General features: G+C 44.1%; 1 protein-coding gene across 3 annotated transcripts in view; it reads left to right on the plus strand.

Annotated features, from left to right (window-relative positions):
- Positions 1-21,782: 21,782 nt before the first annotated feature.
- Positions 21,783-23,414, plus strand: part of LOC145344213 (voltage-gated potassium channel KCNC2-like) — a 148,695-nt gene continuing 147,063 nt past the window's right edge. For all 3 annotated transcript variants that reach the window (XM_080191188.1, XM_080191185.1, XM_080191186.1), the window contains exon 1: positions 21,783-23,015. In XM_080191188.1, the coding sequence (XP_080047314.1) occupies positions 22,470-23,015 (546 nt within the window). In that variant the 5' untranslated portion in view covers positions 21,783-22,469. The remainder of the gene's footprint in view (positions 23,016-23,414) is intronic.

Consider the following 23,414-nt stretch of genomic DNA (forward strand, 5'->3'; position numbering starts at 1 on the left):
AGCACATATTTCAGACTGTGGGAAGAAACTGGAGCACCGGGAGGAAACACATGCAGATACGGGGAGAACATGCGGACAGTGACCCAAGCCAGGAATCGAACCTGGGTTCCTGGTGCTGTGAGACAGCACTGCTAACCACTGTACTACCAGTCATCCAGACAGAGAGGTATACAAGGAATAGCACATATGGGGCAACTTATTAAGAATTAAGGAAAGATGAATGATGGCTCAGAAGAAAATGATCACTGGAGTTTTGATGTCATAGAGGCAGAAATAGTTGCGATGGAATTAGAGGAGTTGCTGAGTAAAGGTCAGAGAGTCAACTTCAGACAAAAGTCTACTCAGTTCATCAATGACAGTCTGGGGACATTATGTGAAAGTAATCTGTGATCTTGGGTACAAATGTGAACCTATAAATTTCATGCCATTTTTGGTATCATTTCTGCGTGTAATGTTGGCAAGTGATGTTTTTTGTGGGAAAATGGGTAGAAAGCAACATGACTAGAATTCCTGCTCCAAAATGGATTCCTCCTCCTCTGGTGCTTTTTGATACTTGCTGCGACCCACCTGTCTCATTCAAGGAAGCTCATTTACAAATATTATTATGCGGGAGTGTGGCACTGTGCCTCAGTTTCCTGTATTTTTGTACTCATAATGTGCTTGGATTAAGGGCAGCAGAGAATTATCATTCACACCTGTATTGACAATCAACTAAGACAGACAATGTGTGAAGTTTACAATCCTAAAGAGTGCTGAGAATCACAATGGCAATTTTAGAATCTGACAAAAATATTTTGAGGCATATCTTCCTTTTTTGGCATTCTACTTGGACCTGGGTGGTGTGGTACCACTGGAAGATTTTCATCACTCCCATTTGCAGCCTGAAGTTCTCAGGAATCATGGTGGCATTCCTCATGGGAATATCCTTGGAAGCTGTTATCTTGAAGGAGGAGGACACAATGGAGTAAAGTGATGAAGCGTTTAAGAAAAAAATTATTCCTGTACAATATAGGGCAGTATAGGCCATATAAGGACCTCAGGGTGGCACTGTGAGGCAGTATAGGCCATATAAGGACCTCAGGGCGGCACTGTGGCACTGTGAGGCAGCAGTGCTAACCACTGTGCTACTGCGCCATCCCCTATGATCTTCTGTCTCAGAGATGAGAATGCTGCCACTGAGCCAAGTTGGCAACGAATTAAAACATCCCTTGAATGAGTGTATCAGCAGCAAATTAGTGCACCCTTCCATCTTTAACTCCAACCTCGAGTAGTAAATCCAGATGTTTGATTTTATTATTGCCAAGTCCAAAGTGAACACAAGCTAGCCTGATCTTGCATAACACATTGCCTTCCCCGGTGTCCAAATTTGCCTTTCTTTAACCTATCCTAACATCAATCATAGGTACAATCTTAGGACCAGTTTAATGATAGATGGCTAACTGCTCAAGTTCCACTAAACAGTCATGAGACTTGAGATTTCCCTCGTCTCCTGTTGACTTGCTTAGGGCTGTTTCTCTGGAATTGTAAAGGAGTCAGTGTGGTGTTGCCTCTAATGCTTCATTGTTGCGATTGTCTGGCAAGAAAGATCAATGGCCTGCCATGTACCATTGTGCTGAAAGATGGCATGATGGGCCTGTACTCACTGGGGTTTAGGAGGTTGAGGGGAAACCTTATAGAGACATATAAGGTAATGAAGGGGCTAGGCAGGGTAGAAGCAGCGAGGTTATTTCCACTTAGAATGGAAACAAGAACTAGGGGGCACAGCCTCAAAATACGGGGGAGTCAATTCAGAACAGAGTTGAGGAGGAACTTCTTCTCCCAGAGGGAAGTGAATCTTTGGAATTCTCTGTCCATTGAAGCAGTGGAGGCTACCTCGTTAAATGTGTTTAAGTCATAGATAGATAGATTTTTAACCAATAAGGGAATTAAGAGTTATGGGGAGCGGGCGGGTAAGTGAAACTGAACCACTATCAGATCAGCCATGATCTTATTGAATGGCGGAGCAGGCTGAGGGGCTGGATGGCCTACTCCTGCTCCTACTTCTTATGTCCTTATGTAAGTAGATTCCAACCATCTTCTTTCCACAGGACCCTGGCTTCATAACGAATGGGATGGCAGCTATCAGAATCTGACAGGCAGCAGCGTGCATTCCAGCTGCCATGATCTCAAAGCTGGCATGCAAGTCGCCATCTGTTCTCTCCTCTGCTGCTACAACAGCTTCAGTCTGTGTTTCCATGGAGATGCAGGTACTAGCTGGCCCCGGCCACTTCTAAAACTACCCTGCACTCTGTTGATGACTGCAGCAAAGATAAATTTCCCTTGATATTGTTTTGAAAAGCAGTCTGGAGTCTAGAATCACACCTGTCAATCGCCACCTATCCTCGGCCTGATGTCGGAGCTGTACTTGGAGAAATGCTCCTTGAAATTCTGCATGTGTCCATGGCTTTTGGCTCTCACAGCTCAAAGTCTTATGCAGTTCTCTGCCCAGTGTCTGCACATCCTCATCTGTGACCCCATTCCCAACTCCCTTAAGATTGAGAATCACCCATTCCCACTCTGTTATTAAAAGAATTCCTCCTGAGTAAAGGTGCCCGAACTGGTGTATGGGATTAAATACACAAACGGCACAGGGAGCAGGTTTGATGGGGTTAGGGTGGAGGAAATGGAGACAGATTAATGCAGCAACTATTGGATGGGCTTGAATCCAATACATCTCCCTCAGTGCCATCCTCTTTTTCTCCCTCATCACCATTTTTCACAAGTGTCCCTATTTGTATTCATCGTCACGATTATCTTCCTCCATCACTCCCTACATCCAGCTCCTCTCGTAGACATCTTAGGTAAAAAAGGTTCAATACAGGAACCATTGTGTGTTGCTGTCTTGGGATTAAGGAGACAAGAGACTGGATAAGAACTTGTGACTGTCAGAAGCCACATAAATAACTTCTTTTTCATTCATTCGTGGAGCATGGGCATCGTTGGCATTTATTGCCAATCCCCAGTTGCCTGAGGGCATTTGAGAGCCAACCACATTGCTGTGGTCCGTGAGTCATGTGTTGGCCAAGCTGGGTAAGGACGGCAGATTTCCTTCTCTAGAGGATATTAGTGAACCAGGTGGGTTTTTGCGACAGTTGACAATGGTTTCATGGTCATCAGTAGATTCTTAATTCCAGATTTTTTTTATTGAATTCAAAATTTCACCATCTGCCGTGGCGGGATTCAAACCCAGATCCCCAGAACATTAGCTGAATTTCTGGATTAATGGTCTAGCGATAGAATCACCAGGCCATTGCCTCCCTGACTGTAAGAGGTCAGTCACTAAACAGTGACTGATTTTGGCATCTCCCACATCGAAAGCAGTGTATCTCCCGATGAGCTCCATGGCTTTTCCCTGTGGGCTGCAAGGTGGATGAGGAGGAGGATGTGTCCCTCTGGTGGAACTTTTCACAGGTTTTATGCACCATTTCCACCTGCAATTCGATTGAGCAAGTTAGATGAAGGCTAGCATTTAAGGAATATGTGTCAAATAGTACAAGAAAGCTGAAGTAAGAGATATGATAATGTTACCCTATTATGGTGGCACAGTGGTTAGCACTGATGCCTCACAGTGGCAGGGACCCAGTTTCGATTCCTGGCTTGAGTCACTGTCTTTTTGCACATTCTCCCCATGTCTGTGTGGGTTATCTCTGGGTTCTAGTTCCCTCCCACAGTCCAAAGATGTGTGGATTAAATTGATTGGCCATACTAAATTGACCCTAGTGTCAGGGAATTAACAGGGTTAATGGATTGGATTCGAGGATTAGGGCCTGGGTGGGATTGTGGTAGGTACAGACTACCACATGGCCTCCTTCTGGGTCAAATGGCCTCCTTCTGTACTTAAGGATTCTATGAAATGGAGCGAGAAGTTTAGGTTTGCACACAATAGTAATTGCTATAAAGCGAATCTTAAAATCCCTACAGTGCAGAAGAAGGCCGGTCGGTCTATACAGCCGACTCCCAGGCCCTATGCCCATAACCCCACATATTTAATCTGCAAACCCCCCCTGACACTAAGGTCAACATGCGGAGGCAACCCTCCAGTCACAGGGAAAACATACAAACTTGACACAGGCAGCCACGCGAAGCTGGAATTAAACCCGGGTTTGAGGTGGAGGTTAAAATCACCAAGGATGCAAAATCATTTGAGATTGAACCTAAGGAAAGAAAGTGGTGAAGATATCTCAGTGAGAAGCATTGGGGAGAAGTGAGTGAGGAGTCTGAATGGAAAGGAAAAGGGGTGGAACAGAGTGAGATGCTCGAAGGAAGGAGAGTAAGAGGACAAGCCAACATTTGATTTGCGTTAAACAGCCACACTATCGTCACAGTGGTTTGGCTGAGGTAAATGGTGAAAGCTATAGCCAGGAAGAGGCACCTCACTGAGGGGGAAGTTGTTATTACCCATCAACCCATGTTTTATGTCCATGAGGCCAGTGAAACCATCCACATTAAACTCATGGATAATAAGGGCCTTAGCCACAAGAATGTGGACTTTCTGGAGGGAAATGGGAAGAGAGATGGTGATAGCCAATCTGCTAGTAGTGTCGATCGGGTCAACACTGGGATAAATGAAATAGGAAGCAGAAAACTTAATAACCCCAGTAGCTGAGAGAAAGGGTCGTGGAAACAGCAAGAATGAACAGTTAGTGTTATACTCATTAAGCTGCAGCGATGGCCATCTTAATGGGCCCTTCAGAGACAGGTAAGTGAGGTACAGCAGGAAGCCGTAGGTTTATCTCAGAGGGAGTCAAGCTCAGGAAGGGGGCAGGAGAGTAAATCAATTGAGGAGGGCTAAAGGGTTGAGGTATGGGTTTGGGAAGCCAAAGGGGAGAAATGAAATAAAGCCAGATTGTTTTTTATTCATTTGTGGGACATGGGCAGCACTGGCTGGCCAGCATTTATTGCCCATCCCTAGTTGCCCTTGAACTGTACAGCTTGCTAGGCCATTTCAGAGGGCAGTTGAGAGTTACTGTGAAATCCCCCGAGTCGCCACATTCTGGCGCCTGTTCGGATAGACTGTGGGAGAATTTATCATGGCCAATACATCTAACCAGCACGTCTTTATATTCCAAGAAGCACACACTTGGAATATAATGCACAATTCTGGTCGCCACACTACCAGAAGGATATGAAGGCTTTGGAGAGGATACAGAAAAGATTTACCAGGATGTTGCCTGGTTTGGAGGGCATAAGCTAGGAGGAGAGATTGGAGAAACTTGGTTTGTTCTCAATGGAGTGACGGAGATTGAGGGGAGACCTGATAGAAGTCTACAAGATTATGAGAGGCATGGACAGAGTGGATAGTCAAAAGCTTTTCCCAGGTGGAAGAGTCGATTACTAGGGGGCGTAGGTTTAAGATCCGAGGGGCAAGGTTTAAAGGAGATGTACGAAGCAGATTTTTTACACAGAGAGTAGTGGGTGCCTGGAACTCGTTGCCGGGGGAGGTAGCGGAAGCAGAAACAGTAGTGACTTTTAAGGGGTGTCTTGACAAGTACACGAATAGGATAGGAATAGAGGGATATGGTCCCCGGAAGGGTAGGAGGTTTTAGCTAAGTCGGGCAGCTTGGTCGATGCAGGCTTGGAGGGCCGAAAGGCCTGTTTCTGTGCTGTAATTTTCTTCGTTCTTTGTTCTTTCAGTCTGTGGCAGGAAACCGGAACACCCAGAGGAAACCCACACAGACACGGGGAGAATCTGCAAACTCCACACATCCAGTGACACAAATTGGGAATTGAACCTGGGTTCCTGGCGCTGTGAGGCAGCAGTGCTAACCACTGTGCCATCGTGCTGCCACATTCTCCCTGTGTCTGCGTGGGTTTTCTCCGGGTGCTCCAGTTTCCTCCTAAAGTCGGAAGGCGTACTGGTTAGGTGCATTGGCTGTGCTAAATTCTCCCTCAGTGTACCCGAACAGGTACTGGGGTGTGGCGACTAGGGGATTTTCACAGTAATTTCATTGCAGTGTGAAAGTAAGCCCTACTTTTGGCACAAATAAATAAACTTTGAAACTTCAATGGAAAACCAAGTGCGCTGCAGCCACTTCTTCACCAGTTTTATTTTCTTTTATCTATTTTGTGCTTAGATTGTTGCAGGCATTTGCAGTAATTATTTTAATGATGTAATTCCTTCAACTTCATTACTGCTAAATCCACCTCCTGAAAGGAACCTGCAAAATGAGGATATTGGAGGGAGGGAAGGGAAGAATGGAGAAATGTTATATGGTTTAAATAGGACAACAGATGTCCTGTGCCCACCTGTCAGTCCCAGGAATCTGCATCTGCAGGCAGAAGGGAAAATATAAAGTTTTGGCAGCTGATTAGAAAGCAATAAGGCTCACATTCCAAGAAAGAAAAACTAGGACAGCAGTCCCAGTGATATCAACAAGGTACATAAATATTTCCTGTTCGTAACATCAATAAGCTGAACTTCTATAGCACGTTTTGAGGCAGGATTTTTTTTTTCTGTATTAAGAGGTGATATAGAAATTCACACATTGCCGAATGGAGGCACAAGGGTGAAATGGTCACTGAGCCAAAGATGGGGATCTTAGAAAGATGATTGAAATGTTACTCAGAGGTGTTTTTTAAAACAGGGTTTTGGTGAGGGGCAGAAGGAGGTGTTTGTCAGAGGGCTTTAGAGAAGGAATTCCAGGAGGAATGGCAGCAAGTCTAAGGATTGAGAGTCAATGGTGGAATGAAAAGAGGAGCAGTGCAAACGACTGGAGACAGAAGGAACGGGATTCCCTCCAGCTTCTTCTCTGCCCTGACCCTGCCGCTATTTTAACGCTAGGACAGGAAAAGCCTTGGACAGAACGCTTGCATTTTTCCCAGTTGAAGCCCCGGAGTGGCCAATTAAGGGCCATTTCCCACCCAGCCTCAATATTTACTGAAATGGCTGAGGGCTGTAGAGGCTCGGTGGGGTATGTCCCCCACCAATGCTTTGGGTGACAGGATGATAAAGCCCAGCATGGGAAAAATTCAGGCCTAATGGTCAATGGTTGAAGATGTGGAGCCAGAGATGAACTAGAGAGGGATACTGACACGGACAGATTTCAACACGAGGATAAGAATTTGTAACATGGGGCTTTGCGGAACTAAAGCCAATGTAGATCAACAAGAGGTGATGCTTGAAAGGGGGAACAACGGTATAAAAGCCTTGTATTTATTTATTCCCACTCACAGTCATAAGATGTGCCAAAACACATTGCAGTGATGGAATACTGTTGAAACGCACTCACTACAGTGTAGAGAATGAATGGGACTTGTCGCAAATAGAATCCGGACAGACAATTTACAGATAAATTGAAAGTTCAAGGGGAATAGATGATAGGGAACAGCTAGGAGAGAATTGGAATCGTTGAACCTGAGCGAGTGTTTTGTGGTGCATTGATCTGCGGTGGGGTGGAAGTGGGAATGTTACGGAGATGGGAATAAGAGTTCTATGTAATGGATAGCATATAGGATCAGAAGCTCTGGATGAGGTTAACTAGGTTGCAAGAGGATGCACACTAGAAGTGAGAGAGGTCATATCCTGAGTGATGCATGATGAGACAGGTTTACTAAACAATCTCAGAGTGGAAGATCCCTGAGGAAACAATAATCATAACATGGTAGAGTTTAGCATTCCATTTGAGAGTTAGAAACGTGGCTCAGAAACAACTGTGTTAAACTTAAATAAGAGTAATTAGACAGGAGTGAGAGCAGAGTAGACTGGAAAAGTTGAACAACAATGGCAGATATTCATGAAAATAGTTCATGATCCACAACAAAAATATATCCCAGTGAGAAATAAGGATTCTGGGAAGGGGATAAGTCCACGATGGTTAACCAATAAATCCAATAACGATTTAATGTTACTGGAGAAACCAGTGGTGCTCAAGGTCAGTAAGTCCCTTGAACCTCATGTGTTGCATCCTCAGATAGTAAAGGAAGTAGCTACAGAGATAGTGGATGCTCTAATAGTAATCTTCCAAGAATCCTTAAATTCTGGAAAAGTTACAGAGGATTGAAAATTATTAATGTAATAACCTTGTTCAAAAAGGTAGGGAGGCAAAAAACAGGTAACTATCTATAGATCAATTAGCTCAACATCTGTCAGAGCATTTATAGATACATAATATAATCAAGCAGAGTCAGCGTGGCTTCATGAAGGGGAAATCATGCCGAAAAAATTTATTAGTATTTTTGGTGTTGGTAATGAATAGGATAGATAATGGGAACCGGTAGGTGTAATATACTTGGATTTCTAAAAAAATATTCAGTAAGATACCACACAAAAGGTTACATCACCAGTAAGAGGACATGGTGTTAGAGGTAGTATATTAGCATGGATAGAGGGCTAACTAATAGAAGGCAGAGGGTTGCAATAAGGGGGACGTTATCAGCATGGCAACATAGAAGTGGTGGAGTTCTACAGGGGTCATTGATAGGGCCAGAATTATTTGCAACATAGATTAATGAGTTGGATAAGGAAAGTCTGCCAAGTTTGTGGATGATACAGAAATAGGTAGGAAGGCACCTATTTCTTCCTACAAGAGGGTGACAGAATCTACAGAGGGATACAGAAAATGAATGGGCAAAAACTTGGCAGATGGAATATGGTGTGGGAAAATTTGGCGTTATGCACTTTGGTAGGAAGACTAAAGGAGCTGAACATTATTTAAATGGAGAAATATAGCTGAATGCTCAGTAAAGAGGAATTTGGGGGTTGGATCCCCAAAATAAATCACAAATAACTAGCATGCAGATTCAGCAGGTAATAGCAAAGGCAAATGTAATGTTGGCCTTTATTTCAAAGGGAATGGAGTATAAAAGTAGGGAAGTCTTGCTAAAACTATACAAGGCACTAGTTAGACCACACCTAGAATACTGTGAACAGTTTTCACCCCCTTATCTGAGGACAGATATGCTGGCATTGGGGGGAGTCCAGAGAAGGTTCATTAGGTTAATCCGAGTATGGAGCGGTTTTCTTATGAGGAGAGATTGAGTGGGCCTGTACTCATTGGAGTTTAGAAGAACGAAAGGTGGCTTTATTGCGGCATATAGGATTCTCAGGGAGCTTGACACAGTAGAAGCTTAAAGGTTGTTTCTCTTTTTAGAGATTCTAGGACTGGAGCGCATAATTTCAGAGTAAGAGTGTCACCCATTTAAAACAGAGCTGAGGAGGAATTTCTTCTCTCAGTGGGTAGTGAACCTGTAGAATTCTTTACTGCAGAGGGTTATAGAGGTTGAGTCCTTAAGCATGTCCAAGGCCGAGATACACAGGTTTTTAATCAGTAAGGGAATCAAGGGTTATGGGGAAAAGGGGAAAAGTGGAATTGAGGATTTTCCCATCTGATCAGTCATGATTTAGGGTCATAGAGTCATAGAGGTTTACAGCATGGAAGCAGGCCCTTCAGCCCAACTTGTCCATGCTGCCTTTTTTAAAAAACCCCTAAGCTACTCCCAATTGCCACATTTGGCCCATATCCCTCTATACCCATCACATCCATGTAAGTATCTAAATGCTTTTTAAAACACAAAATTGTACCCGCCTCGACTACTATCTCTGGCAGGTTGTTCCAGATGCTCATCACCCTCAGTGTGAAGAAATTGCACCTCCGGACACTTTCGTAACTCTCCCCTCTCACCTTAAACCTATGACTTCTAGTTTTAGACTCCCCAATCTTTGGGAAAAGATATTGACTATCTAGCTGATCTATGCCCCTCATTATTTTACAGACCTCTATAAAATCACCTCTCAGCTTCCTATGCTCCAGAGAAAAAAGTCCCAGCCTCTCCTTATAACCCAATACATCAAGTCCCTATAGCATCCTAGTAAATTTTTTCTGCACTCTTTCTAGTTTAATAATATCCTTTCTGTAATAGGGCTACCAGAATTGCACACAGTACTCCAAGTGTGGCCTTACCAATGCCTTGTACAACTTCAACAAGACGTTCCAACTCCTGTGTTCAAGGTTCTGATCGATGAAACCAAGTTTGTTGAATGCCTTCTTCACCACACTCTCCACCTGTGACTCCACTTTCAAGGAGCTATGAACATGTACCTCTAGATCTCTTTGTTCTGTAACTCTCCCTAATGCCCTATCATTAAATGAGGAAGTCCTGCCCTGGTTCAATCTAACAAAATGCATCACCTCACATTCCTCTGAATTAAACTTCATCTGCCATTCATCAGCACACTGGCCCAATTGATCAAGATCCTGTTGCAATTGGAGACAGCTGTCTTCACTGTCCACTATGCCACCCAATCTTAGTGTCACCTTCAAACTTACTAACCATGCCTCCTATATTCTCATCCAAATTATTAATATAAATGACAAATAATACTGGACACAGCACTGATCTCTGAGGCACACCGCTGGTCACAGGCCTGCAGTTTGAAAAACAATTCTCTACAACCACCCTCTGGCATCTGTCAAGAAACCAATTTTGATATCTCACCATGAATCCTGTGAGATTTAACTTCATGCAACAACCTACCATGTGGTACCTTGTCAAAGGCCTTGCTAAAGTCCATGTAGGCAACATCAACTGCATTGCCCTCATCTACCTTCTTGGTTACTCTTCAAAAAACTCAATCAAATTTGTGAGATATGAATTTCCACTCACAAAGCCATGCTAACTGTCCCTAATCAATCCTTGCATCTCTAAATGCCTGTTGATCCTGAATCTCAAAATACCTTCCAACAATTTACCCACCGCAGATATGAGCTCAGTGGCCTGTAGTTCCCAGGCCTTTCCCTGCAGCCATTTTTAAACAAAGGCACAACTTTTGTCACTCTCCAATCTTCAGGCACTTCACCCGTGACTATTGATGATTCAAATATCTTGGCTACAGGACCTGCAATTTCCTCCCTAGCCTCCCACAATGTCCTGGGATACACTTCATCAGATCCTGGGGATTTATCTATCTTGATGTGCTTTAAGACTTCCAGCACCTCCTTCTCTATAATATGTACACTTCTCAAGACATCACTATACATTTCCCCAAGTTCCCTGACATCCATGCTTTTCTCAAGAGTAAATACTGATGAGAAATGTTCATTTTGGATCTCGCCCATTGCTTGTAGATTGGCAATAGGTGACCTTGTTGATCCTTAAGAGGCCCTACTCTCTCCCTTGTTACTCTTTTGCCTTGCATGTGTTTGTAGAAGCTCTTTGGATTCTCCTTTGTCTTATCTTCCAAAACAATCTTGTGTCCCTTTTTGCCCTCCTGATTTCTTTTTTAACTCTACTCCTACAGTCCCTATACTATTCAAGGGATTCACTTGATCCCAGCTGCTTTTGCATGTCATGTGCCTCTTTCTTCTTCTTGACCACAGCTTCAATCTTCCAAACCACGCAGGGTTCCCTACTTCTGCCAGCCTTGGAAGTAAGAGGAACGTGTTTATCCTGAACCCTGGTTAACACACTTTTGAAAACGTGCCACTTACCAGACATCCCTTTGCCTTCCCACAGATTCCCCCAATTAACTTTTGAAAGCTCCTGCTTGATACCATCAAAATTGGCCTTGCCCCAATTTAGAATTTTAACTTTTGGGCCAGACCTATCATTCTCCATAGCTATCTTAAAATCAATAGAATTATGGTCACTGGTCCCAAAGCGATCCCTCACTAACACATCTGTCACCTGCCCTTCCTTATTTCTGAAGAGGAGGTTGAGTTTTGCCCCCTCTCTAGTCGGGCCATCCACATACTGAATGGGAAATTCCTCCTGAATACACTCAACAAATTTCTCTCCATCCAACCCTCTAATACTGTGGCTGTCCCAGTCAATGTTGGGGAAATTAAAATCTCCAACTATTATCGCCTATTTTTCTTGGAGCTATCTGTAATCTCCTTTGATATTTGCTCCTTAATTTCCCGCTGACTATTTGGGGGCCTACATTATAACCCTATCAAAGTGATTTCCCCCTTCTTATTTCTCAGTTCTACACATGTAGATTCAGTGGCCGAACCCTTGGATATATCCCCTCTTAGTACGGCCGTGATGCTTTCCCTAATCAAAAGTGCAACTCACCCGCCTCTCTTTCCTCCTGTTCTATCTTTCCTATAGCATCTGTACCCTGGAACATTGAACTGCCAGTCCTGTCCCTCTCTAAGCCATAATTAATTAATATTCTAGTCCCTTGTACCCATCTATACCCTGAGTTCATCTGCCTTGCCCATTAGGCCTCTTGCATTGAAATTAATGCAGTTTAATCTGGAATTCTCTTGCTTTTGCCTGATCTGTCTGGTACTAAGATTACTTACACTGCCTCTATTACTTAATGTGCTCTCTTTAACTTATGCGCTGTCCTCAAATTTCTCTTCTGTCTCCCTACTGCTTTGCATCCCGACCCTTGCCAGACTAGTTTAAACTCTCCCGAGTGGCTCCAGCAAATCTTCCCACCAGGATTTAGTCCCCCTCCAGCTCAGGTGTAACCCATCCCTCTTGAACAGGTCAGCCCTTGAATGGTGGGGCAGGCTTGATGGGCTGAATGGCCTACTTCTGCTCCAATATCTTATGATGTCGAGATGTCCAGATCAACCTGAAAATGTGACTGGACTTTCTTTTAAGTGAACAATGTTTGTGGAGGCATTTAATAGGATTGCACTGATCTTCCCAATGTTTACCTAGACAAAATTGTGGGTCAGCCAAGATTGATTGGAAAAGAGTAGAAGAGGAATTGAGAGCGAGAGATGTGTAAGGGCAGCTGCCATTTGTTGACTGCATTGCTGTAGATAATGTTTTCAAGGGCAGCATGTACATGAGGAGGAGGTGTTGACACAGGTTGGAACCTGAGAGGGGTTCCCAATGTGACAATGCAATGGTGGGAGGAGATGGCATTGGTAAGCCTGGATAAGTCATGTTGGAGTTGTGTAGAACTTTGGTGAGGCCACAGTTTGAGTACTGTGTGCCGTTTTGGTCACCATACTATGAGAAGGACGTGATTGCACTGGAGGGGATGCAGAGGAGATTCACTAGGATGCTGCCTAGAATGGAACATTTAGCTTATGAAGAGAGGTTGGATAGACTTGGGTTGTTTTCTGTGGAGCAGAGATGACTGAGGGGCGACTTGATTGAGGTGTACAAGATTATGAGGGGCATGGACAGAGTGCATAAGGGGTAGCTATTCCCCTTAGATGAAGGGATAGTCACAAGGGAATTTAAGTTCAAAGTAAGGTGTAGGGAGTTTAAGGGGGATGTGAGGAAGAATTTTTTATCCAGAGAGTTGTGATGACCTGAAATGCACTGACTGGGAGGGTGGTGGAAGCGGGATGCCTCACATCCTTTAAAATGTACCTGGATGAGTGCTTGGCACACCATAACATTCAAGGCTATGGGCCAAGTGCTGGTAAATGAGATTAGGTGGGGGGTTAGGCGTTTCTCGCATGTCAGTGTGGGCTCGATGGGCTGAAGGGACTCTTCTGCACTTTATGATTCCATGATGCTATAAACCAAGATCCATCTGAAAAACAGGAGCTGGAAAACAGAGGAGCGATATTAAAGAAGAATATTAACTATTTTGAAGGCTGCAGAATGTTTGAAGAGGATGGGTCATGTATCATGATTACTGTCAATGAGTCATATCAGGGGCCTGAGAAAGAAATATAATGGATAGACCTAATCAAAGAATTTACAGAACTGGGTATAGATGTGGGAGATAACATGTTTAAGAAACTTGGAAAGAAAAGCAAGGTCAGAGCTAAAGCAGTTATTTACAAGGATAAATGGAGTTAAACGTAGATATTTGGGGAACATGGGATGAGAGTGATTCTGAAAAGTGGAGAGGCAGTATTGGTTAAAAGGAGCTATTTGCAATATCAATTAGTCAAGGAAGCAAGAGGGAAGCTCGACAGTCAATATTCTGGCAGAAATAAGGCTTCAGGAGCAGAAAATAGTTCACCTACCTGAGAAGATCTTAGCCACGGCAGGGAAGAATGATGGGAATGCAGTAAGGGATAGATAGGTGTTCAGGGTTAGTATAAGAGAGTTCTCCTTTTGGTTGGCAAAGAGGAAAGATGGGAAGTGGCAAAGTTCATTGAATGGATGGTAAGTACATTGAAGATATATAAATCTATGAACTTCTCAGTCTTATTGCAAGAAATAAGAGCAAAGAGATTGGGTTGATGGATTTGGATTTGAAGAAGACATTGGTAGGACAGAAAAGAAGCTGGAAGTTACCTTTACAGCCCCGTATACCTCGAACATAGTGATTGATTTTGGTAAACACTGAAGTCTGATAGAGTTTAATATAGTTGAACCACAACTGTTGATGAGTAGTTTATAGTAACCATAGAATCATTGAAAATCTACAGTGCAAATGGGGGCCATTTGGCCCATTGAGACTGGACCAACAGCAAGCCCACCGAGGCCCTATGCCTGTAACCCCACATATTTACCCCGCTAATCCATCTAATCTTTGCATCCCGGGCACTAAGGCGCAATTTGGCATGGCCAATGCACCTAACCTACACATCTTTGGAGTGTGGGAGGAAACCAAAGCACTAGAGAGAATCCATGCAAAAAAAGGGAAAGCATGCAAATAGCACACAGGCAGTGACCCAAACTGGGAATTGAACCCAGGCCTCTGGAACTGTAAGGCAGCAGTGCTAACCATGTCACCACAATATGACTTGTATATTAGTGGTGAATTTGTCATTTCATTGACTGACCAAATAAATACTGAACTGTTTAAAAATGACTTTTTAAAGGCAAGAAAAGTATTAACTAAAGATGGCTACCACAAGTCCCCTGACATATTGTATCACCAGTTGGCCAACTTGTGGAAAGCTCCGACGTGGAATTACAATTCAAATGTTGAAATTTGAACTGGCACAGATCAAACTGCTTTAAAAATTCCACCTGCAAAGTGAAGGTGAAACCCGAATAATTCTTTTCTTTTGTTTTTATTCCAATTCAATCAAATCAAGTCCAATTCAGAGTCTCAACAAGTTGAGACATTCCCGATCCAAGCTGAAAAGACAGGGCTCTCACCTCCTGCCTTGGGCTTGATCTACATGATCCAAGCTGATTGGAGTAGGCATAGCTTCTCCTCCAAGGCTTGATCTCATTTGCATCTTAGCCAAAAAGCTGAGATGCCACTTTTAACAATTGCTTCAAATGAAGCTAAAATGTAACCTAATGACTTCAACCAAGTACAGCATGTCAATACTACACTTGATCTTAGCCAAAAGGCCAAACCCATCGAAGCTCACCATTGTCTGAGGAAGGGACATTAAAATACAAAGTGCTGGACATTGAAACAGTGGCTGCCACAAACAGATCTACCCAAAATCTCTTGGGAATACACAATGGGTGAAGTATAAAGCCAGGCAGCAGTCACTAAGTTGAGATTGCAAATGACCTTGGCAGTGTCAAGTAAGCTTTCAGCAGAAGGTTACAGGCTGAAAAAGTGTGCTTGCTTCTTCTATCTCTTTTGGAAGAAGTATATTAACTCATTTGAGAAGTCAACTATTAGAAACCTACCAGTGAACTGAGATCTCAATAATTGCAACACCTGCATCCACAAAACTAGCGAATCCAAAACTGGCTGAAATGTTTAACAATCTATGTCTCAAGGACAAATAAAGGACATTTAAATGTATATTCTTTTAACTTTTTTATTGGACTCTAACTTCTCTTCTTTCTGATATCAGTGTGCATAATGTTGTGTTTTCATTATTTTTTTCTTTTGAGTTTAGTGGTTATTAAATTTGACATTTAGAGTTAGAGAGTGATAGAGGTTTATAGCATGGAAACAAGCTCTTTGGCCCAACTTGTTCATGCTGCCCTTTTTTTAAAAACCCCAAAGCTGGTCCCAATTAAACATCAAAGCTAGTTCTTTGACTCAAGAAAACTTTGTTAGATTGGCTTTTTATTACTCATAGCATAAATAGTTAAATACAACCTAATTCGGGAAGGCATGCCCTTATGAGAAAGAAACCTTTGTAGTGACCAACCGAGGAGATCTAATAGAAGGGAGCCAACTCATGCCTTCTCATTTGGTCATAACTACAGCTAACCAATTGATTTCCAGATATTCATAAGTTTGTCATCCTGGGTTTGAAAGGGCAAGAATAGGGTTGCACTGGGGTAATGACTGTGAAGAGAAATAATGAAGGTTTTCTGACTGCAAAGGCATCATGTGCAAAATTTCAATGTTTATTTATTAGTCACAAGTAAGGCTTAGATTAACACTGCAATGAAGTCATTGTGAAATTCCCCTCATTGCCACAGTCTGATGCTTGTTCAGGTCAATGCACCTAACCAGCACGTCTTTTGGAACGTGGAAGGAAACTGAAGCACCTGGAGGAAACCCACACAGACATGGGGAGAATGTGCAAACACCAAACAAACAGTGAGGCAGACCCCTGACACTATGAAGCAGCAGGGCTAACCACTGTGTTCCATTCCACCCCAGAAAATTTATAGAGTGGTTGGGTAAATCAACAGTTACATTGTCATAATGGATCAGTAAAGGCTCAGAATTGAGTTTGAAGTGCAGCTGTAAGTAACATTGGGGAACTTTAACTGTAATATTCAATGGTTCCTTGAAATAAATCAAATGCCATGAGTTTGATGGCACCACATAAAGAAAGACATCTATGGTCCAAGAGCCAGAAGTTTAAAGAGAGCGTGGAGAAATATGATACTATGGTTGAAATGTTGCAGAAGGGTATAATTTGTGATTTTGACCAAGGTAGTTGTGAAGCTCTAACTATCTAAATGCTAGACTGAAGGAATAGGCAGGTTTGAAACAAATGGGTATGGTTCTATGGTGCATTCAAAGATCTTCAAGGGAAACAGGAGGTTAGAGAATTGGCAACTATTGAGCTTAATGAACGTATCAGGTTTTTTTTTAAGAATGAGGCAATATTCATAGTTTTGTAAAGGAGAGACCAGCAACTCATCCAAGGAACTTATTAGCAAGGGGGCCTGAGTATTCCATCCAGAATAAATGCTGTATTGAATAATGCTGAAAGAGAAACATGTTGTCAAAGCTTTGTGACTTGCACTCATCAGGGCAAATGTAAGAATGTCAAATTTCAAATCATCATAATAATTTATACTACAGGAGAAAAATGTGTTGATTGGCTGGTGAATCAACTCTGATTGGTTGCCCTGGAGAAAGCAATAGGAAACTATGGGATCCCCATGCCTCTGGATAATTCATAAAAATGCAATGCTTGGACATATTCCTTTTGTTTGCAAAGAACAGGATTCTGCCCATGAATAGATATTGCTTCTAGCATTGTCCATTAAATGCAGCCCAATCACAGTATCAGATCGAACAGTGGATGTTTTACTTTGGGTTTTGTGACCATGGATTGGTTGAGACAGTCTGTTATCTGCATGTTAGGAAAAGCCTGAGGCTGTTAAGTCCCTGCTTATGATTAATTAACTGGCTTTAAGGAGCCCTAGCAAAACTGAAATGAATAGGGAGGCGATATCGCTAATATCCAGTTAATATTGCTAGACGTCTAATCCAGAAACTCAGCTGGGGTTTCAATAAAAAATACCTGGAATTAAGAATCTAATGATGATCATGAAATCATTGTCAATTGTAGGAAAAATTCATCTGGTTGACCAATACTCTTTAGGGCAGGAAATCTGCTGCCCTTATCTTGTTTGGCCTACATGTGACTCCAAAGCCACAGCAGTGGAAAAGTAGTGTGATTGACTCTCAATTGCCCTCCAAGGGCAACTAGGAATGGGCAATTAATGCTGACCAGCCAGTGACACCCATGTCCCATGAATGATTAGACACAATGAGAGTGAGGGGGAAACCTCTGAAAATTGGAAATATACTTGGCACAAAGAACGAAGATTCTGGTGGCTGGAGGTCAATCATAGTTTCAGAACATCATTACAGGTGCACCTCAGGGTAGTTTCCTAGGCCCAGACATCTTCAGCTGCTTTGTCAATGACCTTCCTTGCATCGTAAACTCAGAAGTGGGGATGCTTGCATATGATTGCACAATGTTCACAATGAACAATTCACAGCTCCTCAGATGCTGAAGCAGTCAGTGCTCACTTACAAGGCCTGAACAATATCCAGGCTGGGTCTGACAAGTGGCCAATAATATACACACCACACAAGTGACAGGCAATGGCCATTGCCAACAAAAGAGAACCTAACCATTGCCCCTTGACATTCATTGGCATTGCCATCACTGTTATCTCCCATCCCCTCAACATCCTGGGGATTACCATTGACCAGAAATTGATCTGAACCAGCCACATAAATACTGTGGCAACACACACAGGGCAAAAACTAGGAATCCTGCAGCAGGTAACTCACCTTCTGTGTCCCTAAAACCTGTCTACCATCTACAAGACACAAGTCAGGATTGTCTTGGAATACTCTCCACTTGCTTGGATGAATGCGGCTCCAATATTATTCAAGAAATTTGACACCATCAAACCCACGTGATTGATACCCCAACCACTCCCTCCACCACCAATGCGCAATGACAGGATTGTGTGCCATCTACAAGATGCACTGCAGGAACACACCAAAGCAGCACCTTCCAAACCCTCAAACGCTACCATCTAGGAGAATAAGAGCAGCACACAAATGGGAACACCACCACCCACAAATTCCCCTCTAAGCCACGAACCATCCAGCACAGAGGATGTACCTAAATCTCATGGACTACAACAGTTAAAGAAGGCAGCTCACCACCGTCTTCTCAAGGGCAACTAGGGATGGGCGATAAAGTGATGGCCTGGCCAGCGATGCTCAGATCCTGTAAAATGAGTATTAAAAAACTTAAAGTAGCACACTGTTTTTTCACTGTCCCTGGGTCAAAATCCTGGAAATGCCTGCACCATGAGTGTGCCTGCAACACAGACACTGCAGCAGTTCAAGAAGGCAGCTTAGCACCACTGTCTCAAGGGCAAGTCAACCAGACTCGAAACACTGACCCTATTCTCTCTCCACAGATGCTGTCACACCTGCTGAGATTTTCCAGCATTTTCTGTTTATGTTCCAGATTCCAACATCCACAGTATTTTGCTTTTACCTTCTGAAAGGCAGTTGGGGATGGACAATAAATGGCCAGTGATGCCCATATCCCCTAAACAAATATTACAAAAGTAGAGGCTGAATAAACTAGGCTTGTACTCGTTAGAGTTTAGAAGAATGAGGGGAGATCTCATTGAGACGTATAAGATGATGAATGGGATGGATAGGATAGAGGTGGAGATACTCTTCCCACTCAGAAAGGACAGTAGGACTAGGGGGCACAGCCTCAAGATAAAGGGGGGCCGGTTTAGAACGGAGTTGAAGAGGAACTTCTTCATTCAAAGGGTGGTGAATCTCTGGAATTCTCTGCCCGTTGAGGTGGTGGAGGCTACCTCGCTAAATATTTTTAAGATGCGGGTTGATGGGTTTTTGATAAGCGAGGGGATTAAGGGTTATGGGGAGAGGGCGGGAATGTGGAACTGAGCCATGACAGATCAGCCATGGTCTTATTGAATGGCGGGGCAGGCTCAAAGGGCTAGATGGCCTACTCCTGCTCCTATTTCTTATGTTCTTATGTTCTTATGAAGTTAACATGCATCTCTCATCTGTGGCACTTCTCTGTCACATTTTTGAGTGTGACATTCAGATTGTTGTGACATACGAAAAGAACATGAAAGGATGAGGGCAGACACTGGAGCAAGCTTATCAACCACACCTAAAATAGAGAGAAAAAACAGCACTCGGGGTTGTTCTCTTTTTATTTATTGTTGTCACAAGTAGGCTTACATTAACATGACAATGAAGTTACTTTGAAAATCTCCTAGTCACCACACTCCAGCACCTGTTCAAGGTGGAACGGTGGCACAATTGGTTTACATTGCTGCCTCACAGATCGAGGGACCTGGGTTCAATTACTGGCTTGGGTCACTGCCTGTGTAGAGTTTGCACATTTTCCCTGTGTCTGCATGGGTTTCTTCCAGATGCTCTGGTTTCCTCCCACAGTCCAAAGATGTGCAGGTTAGAATGCTTGGCCATGCAAAATTGCCCCTTAATGTCTTGGGATGTGTAGGTTAGAAGGATTACTGAGGTAAATATGCAGGGTTACGAGAACAGGGCCTGGGTGGGGTTGTTGTCGGTGCAGACTCGATGGACTGAATGACCTCCTTCTGCACTGTAGGAATTCTATGACAGTGTGGTACACTTGAACATGGCCAGTGCACCTAACCAGGCACATCTTTCAGACTGTGGGAGGAAACCGCAGCACTCACAGAAAACCCACGCAGGTACAGGGAGAACGCACAGACTCTGCATGGATAGTGACCCAAGCCAGGAATCAAACCCAGGTTGCTGGCACTGTGAGGCAGCAGTGCTAACCAATGTGCCACTGTGCCACATCCAGTGTTTGCTTAACAGCAACTGGGTAAAAAGAGGCACAATAGCTAAGCCTCAAGAAGATAACAAGCTCTACATTGCATATCATAATGTGATCCTCCTACAACTGTCCGGTGGTAGATACAAAGAATCCTATTCCTCGTTGTTCTTGTGTTTGTAAATGGTTCTGGGAGTTTACACTTCAGAACTGAAGGGGAAGCAATGGCCCTGTGATGATGCAGAAAAGAACATGGTGTGTCCTTCTTACCGTGACTGAAAAAGAACCACTGACAAAAAAAACTGCAAAAGTACAAAATGATCGACCTAGATCCAAATCCTCCAGTACGTGTTTCTACTGTAGAACCGAGCCTTCAGTAGGACCTAACTAGCTGCCTTGATTTCACACATCCCACTTCTTTGCACATTCTGTTTACATATTTAGAAACCGACTTATGAGGTTTCCTTTCACCCTTCTTCAAGTGTTGGCAAAAAAACGTTCTTAAACTGTATATTTCGGTCCAGAACAAAAAAATATGTTGTGGTGGGGGGGGGGGGTGTTGTGAAGAGTTATTAATAAATCCTTACGGCACATTATGATATAAATGAGCGAATTTCAACATTTAATTGATACGCCGTTGACTGAAGAGGGAGGGGGGGCTATTAAAATGTAGTAAATGTACTGGGAGAAGGAGAGACTGGAGTGATGTGGCAGTACAGATACTAAACTGGTGCCCGTTGTTGGGAGCTGGTACCTGTAGCTAGGGACCGCTTTGTCTCCATATGTTGAAACAGGCACCCACATCCCTGGCAACAACTAGCGATGGTTAAGAAAGCGCAAAGTTTAACACTATTAATAAGAGATAACACTTGAAAATTTAACAGGGTTGACTGCCTATATATATATTTAATTTTAACCCTCTATTTATAGGCTGATTGGGAAAGCTATACCGACAACATTGCCATTTTAACCGATGTTTCCAAAGACTCTTCAATCGAAACGCCGCTGTGTGTGTGTCTGTGTTTTTTGTGAATCGAGAGCTTTATTTCTGTGGTTGTCGTTCAAAGGGGAGAGGCACCAGCGTCTTCAAGAAGAGAAAATAGGCCGATTTACACGCTGAAAATCCATTTTCGTTTCCAGGCTTTGGAGAGGAGTGTGTGTGTGTGTGTGTGTGCGCTGGCGAACCCCCTTGTCGATTTCAGTGAAATAGACGGGAAAGACAGCAACAAGCTCCCTGCCCTGAAATTGCAGGGAACACAAAGTGGGAAACGCCAGTGCATCACAACACGGATTAAGGTTGCGGGGGGGGAAACAACCCAGCAAGTTGCCAGGTTGTGCGGTGAGTTTGGAATTTTTTTTCGGTGGTGGGGAGGAAGGAAAAAGAGGGGGGGGGGGGTGGCGAACATCCCCGGAACACCCATCAGGACTTCCAACGTCTTTTGCAACAGTCGACACTGAAATATTGATTTGAGTGGTGTGTACGAATAATATATATATATATAAAAATGCCAGGGCGTCTTTCTCCAACCGTGTTTGCTTCTCCAGCGACCTTCAAAAGAGGCAGTTTGATCAACAACTAGCGGGGAGAGATGTTAAACCATCAGCGCTGAAGCTCGACGTGGGTTTGTCGGGAGCAGGGTGTTGCCTGGAACAGAGAAACAGAGAGAAGAGGGAGGAGGTAAAATACAGACACGTACTTTTATTTCCTCCTGGAAATTAAGGAGACCACTTTCCCTTTTTTTTGTCTTAAACCTCGGCTTCCCTGTCTTGTTTCTCAGAGGTCGACTGTATTCCCGAGGAGGGAGAAGAGGTGACGGATTAATATTAAGCAGAACTGTCATTCCGTTTGACTTCACCTGCCCGCCTCACTCTCGTCTGCTAAACACACACACACACACAAAAAGAAGCAGCCAGGGACCTGGTGCCTCTTGGAGAAGGGGAAGACCCTTCAGAGGAGGATTCTGAAATAGCCTCACCTCCCCCTCCACCACCACCAAATCTACCCCCCCCCCCCCACACACCCAACACTACCCTTCCCCAATACACTCACACTCAACACTCAGACACACACAACAATTGGCAGCTCTCTTTCCGAGTCATGTCTGAGCGGGAGAGATGGGTAAGATTGAAGACAGTGAGCGAATAGTTCTCAACGTTGGGGGAACTCGCCACGAAACTTACAGGACCACCTTGAAGACCCTGCCCGGCACCCGGCTGGCCCTGCTCGCCGACACCGAGGGGCAGAGCGTGCCCGACTACGACCCCCGAGTCAACCAGTACTTCTTCGACCGTCACCCGGGGGTCTTCGCCTATGTGCTCAACTACTACCGGACGGGCAAGCTGCACTGTCCGGCCGACGTGTGCGGTCCCCTCTTCGAGGAGGAGCTCGCCTTCTGGGGCATCGATGAGACGGACGTGGAGCCGTGCTGCTGGATGACTTACCGGCAGCACCGGGACGCCGAGGAGGCGCTGGACATCTTCGAGGCGCCCGACCTGCTGAGCGGCGAGCCGCCGGACGCCGAGGACGAGGGCGAGCCGGGCAAGAGGCTGGGCATCGAGGAGTGTAGCCCGGGCGCCGCCGGCAAGCTCAGCCGCTGGAAGAGGTGGCAACCCCGGATCTGGGCACTCTTTGAAGATCCCTACTCTTCCCGAGCAGCGAGGGTAAGGAAACGCACACACACACACACACACACAGGGCTGAATGAGAACATCCAAGTTTGGAGTGGAATCCCACGCTTTACCCTCCCATTATTATCATCAATTCCTTTAATTATTATTTTTGTTCACAGTGCTCTGACAGAGGAGATGAACAACACTGTGCTGAAGGAGATCTAATTTAACAGGGCCACCGTTTCGCCTTGGATTCTGTCTTTCTTAAGAAGTGTTACAGGTTGTAGGCAGGACTTCAGTCAACATGCACACAGCTTTTACTGTTCTACCTCCCTCCCTGTCCACAGAATGTGTTGGGCTACACATTCTGAATTGGTGCGAACAGATTTAGACAGAGGAGTTTCAGAAAGAATGTTCCCGGTGGTGGATCTAAGGGTTCATAGTTTGGGG

The sequence above is a fragment of the Carcharhinus amblyrhynchos genome, chromosome 6, assembly GCF_965287045.1.
Source record: "Carcharhinus amblyrhynchos chromosome 6, sCarAmb.v2.hapA, whole genome shotgun sequence".
NCBI lineage: Eukaryota > Metazoa > Chordata > Chondrichthyes > Carcharhiniformes > Carcharhinidae > Carcharhinus > Carcharhinus amblyrhynchos.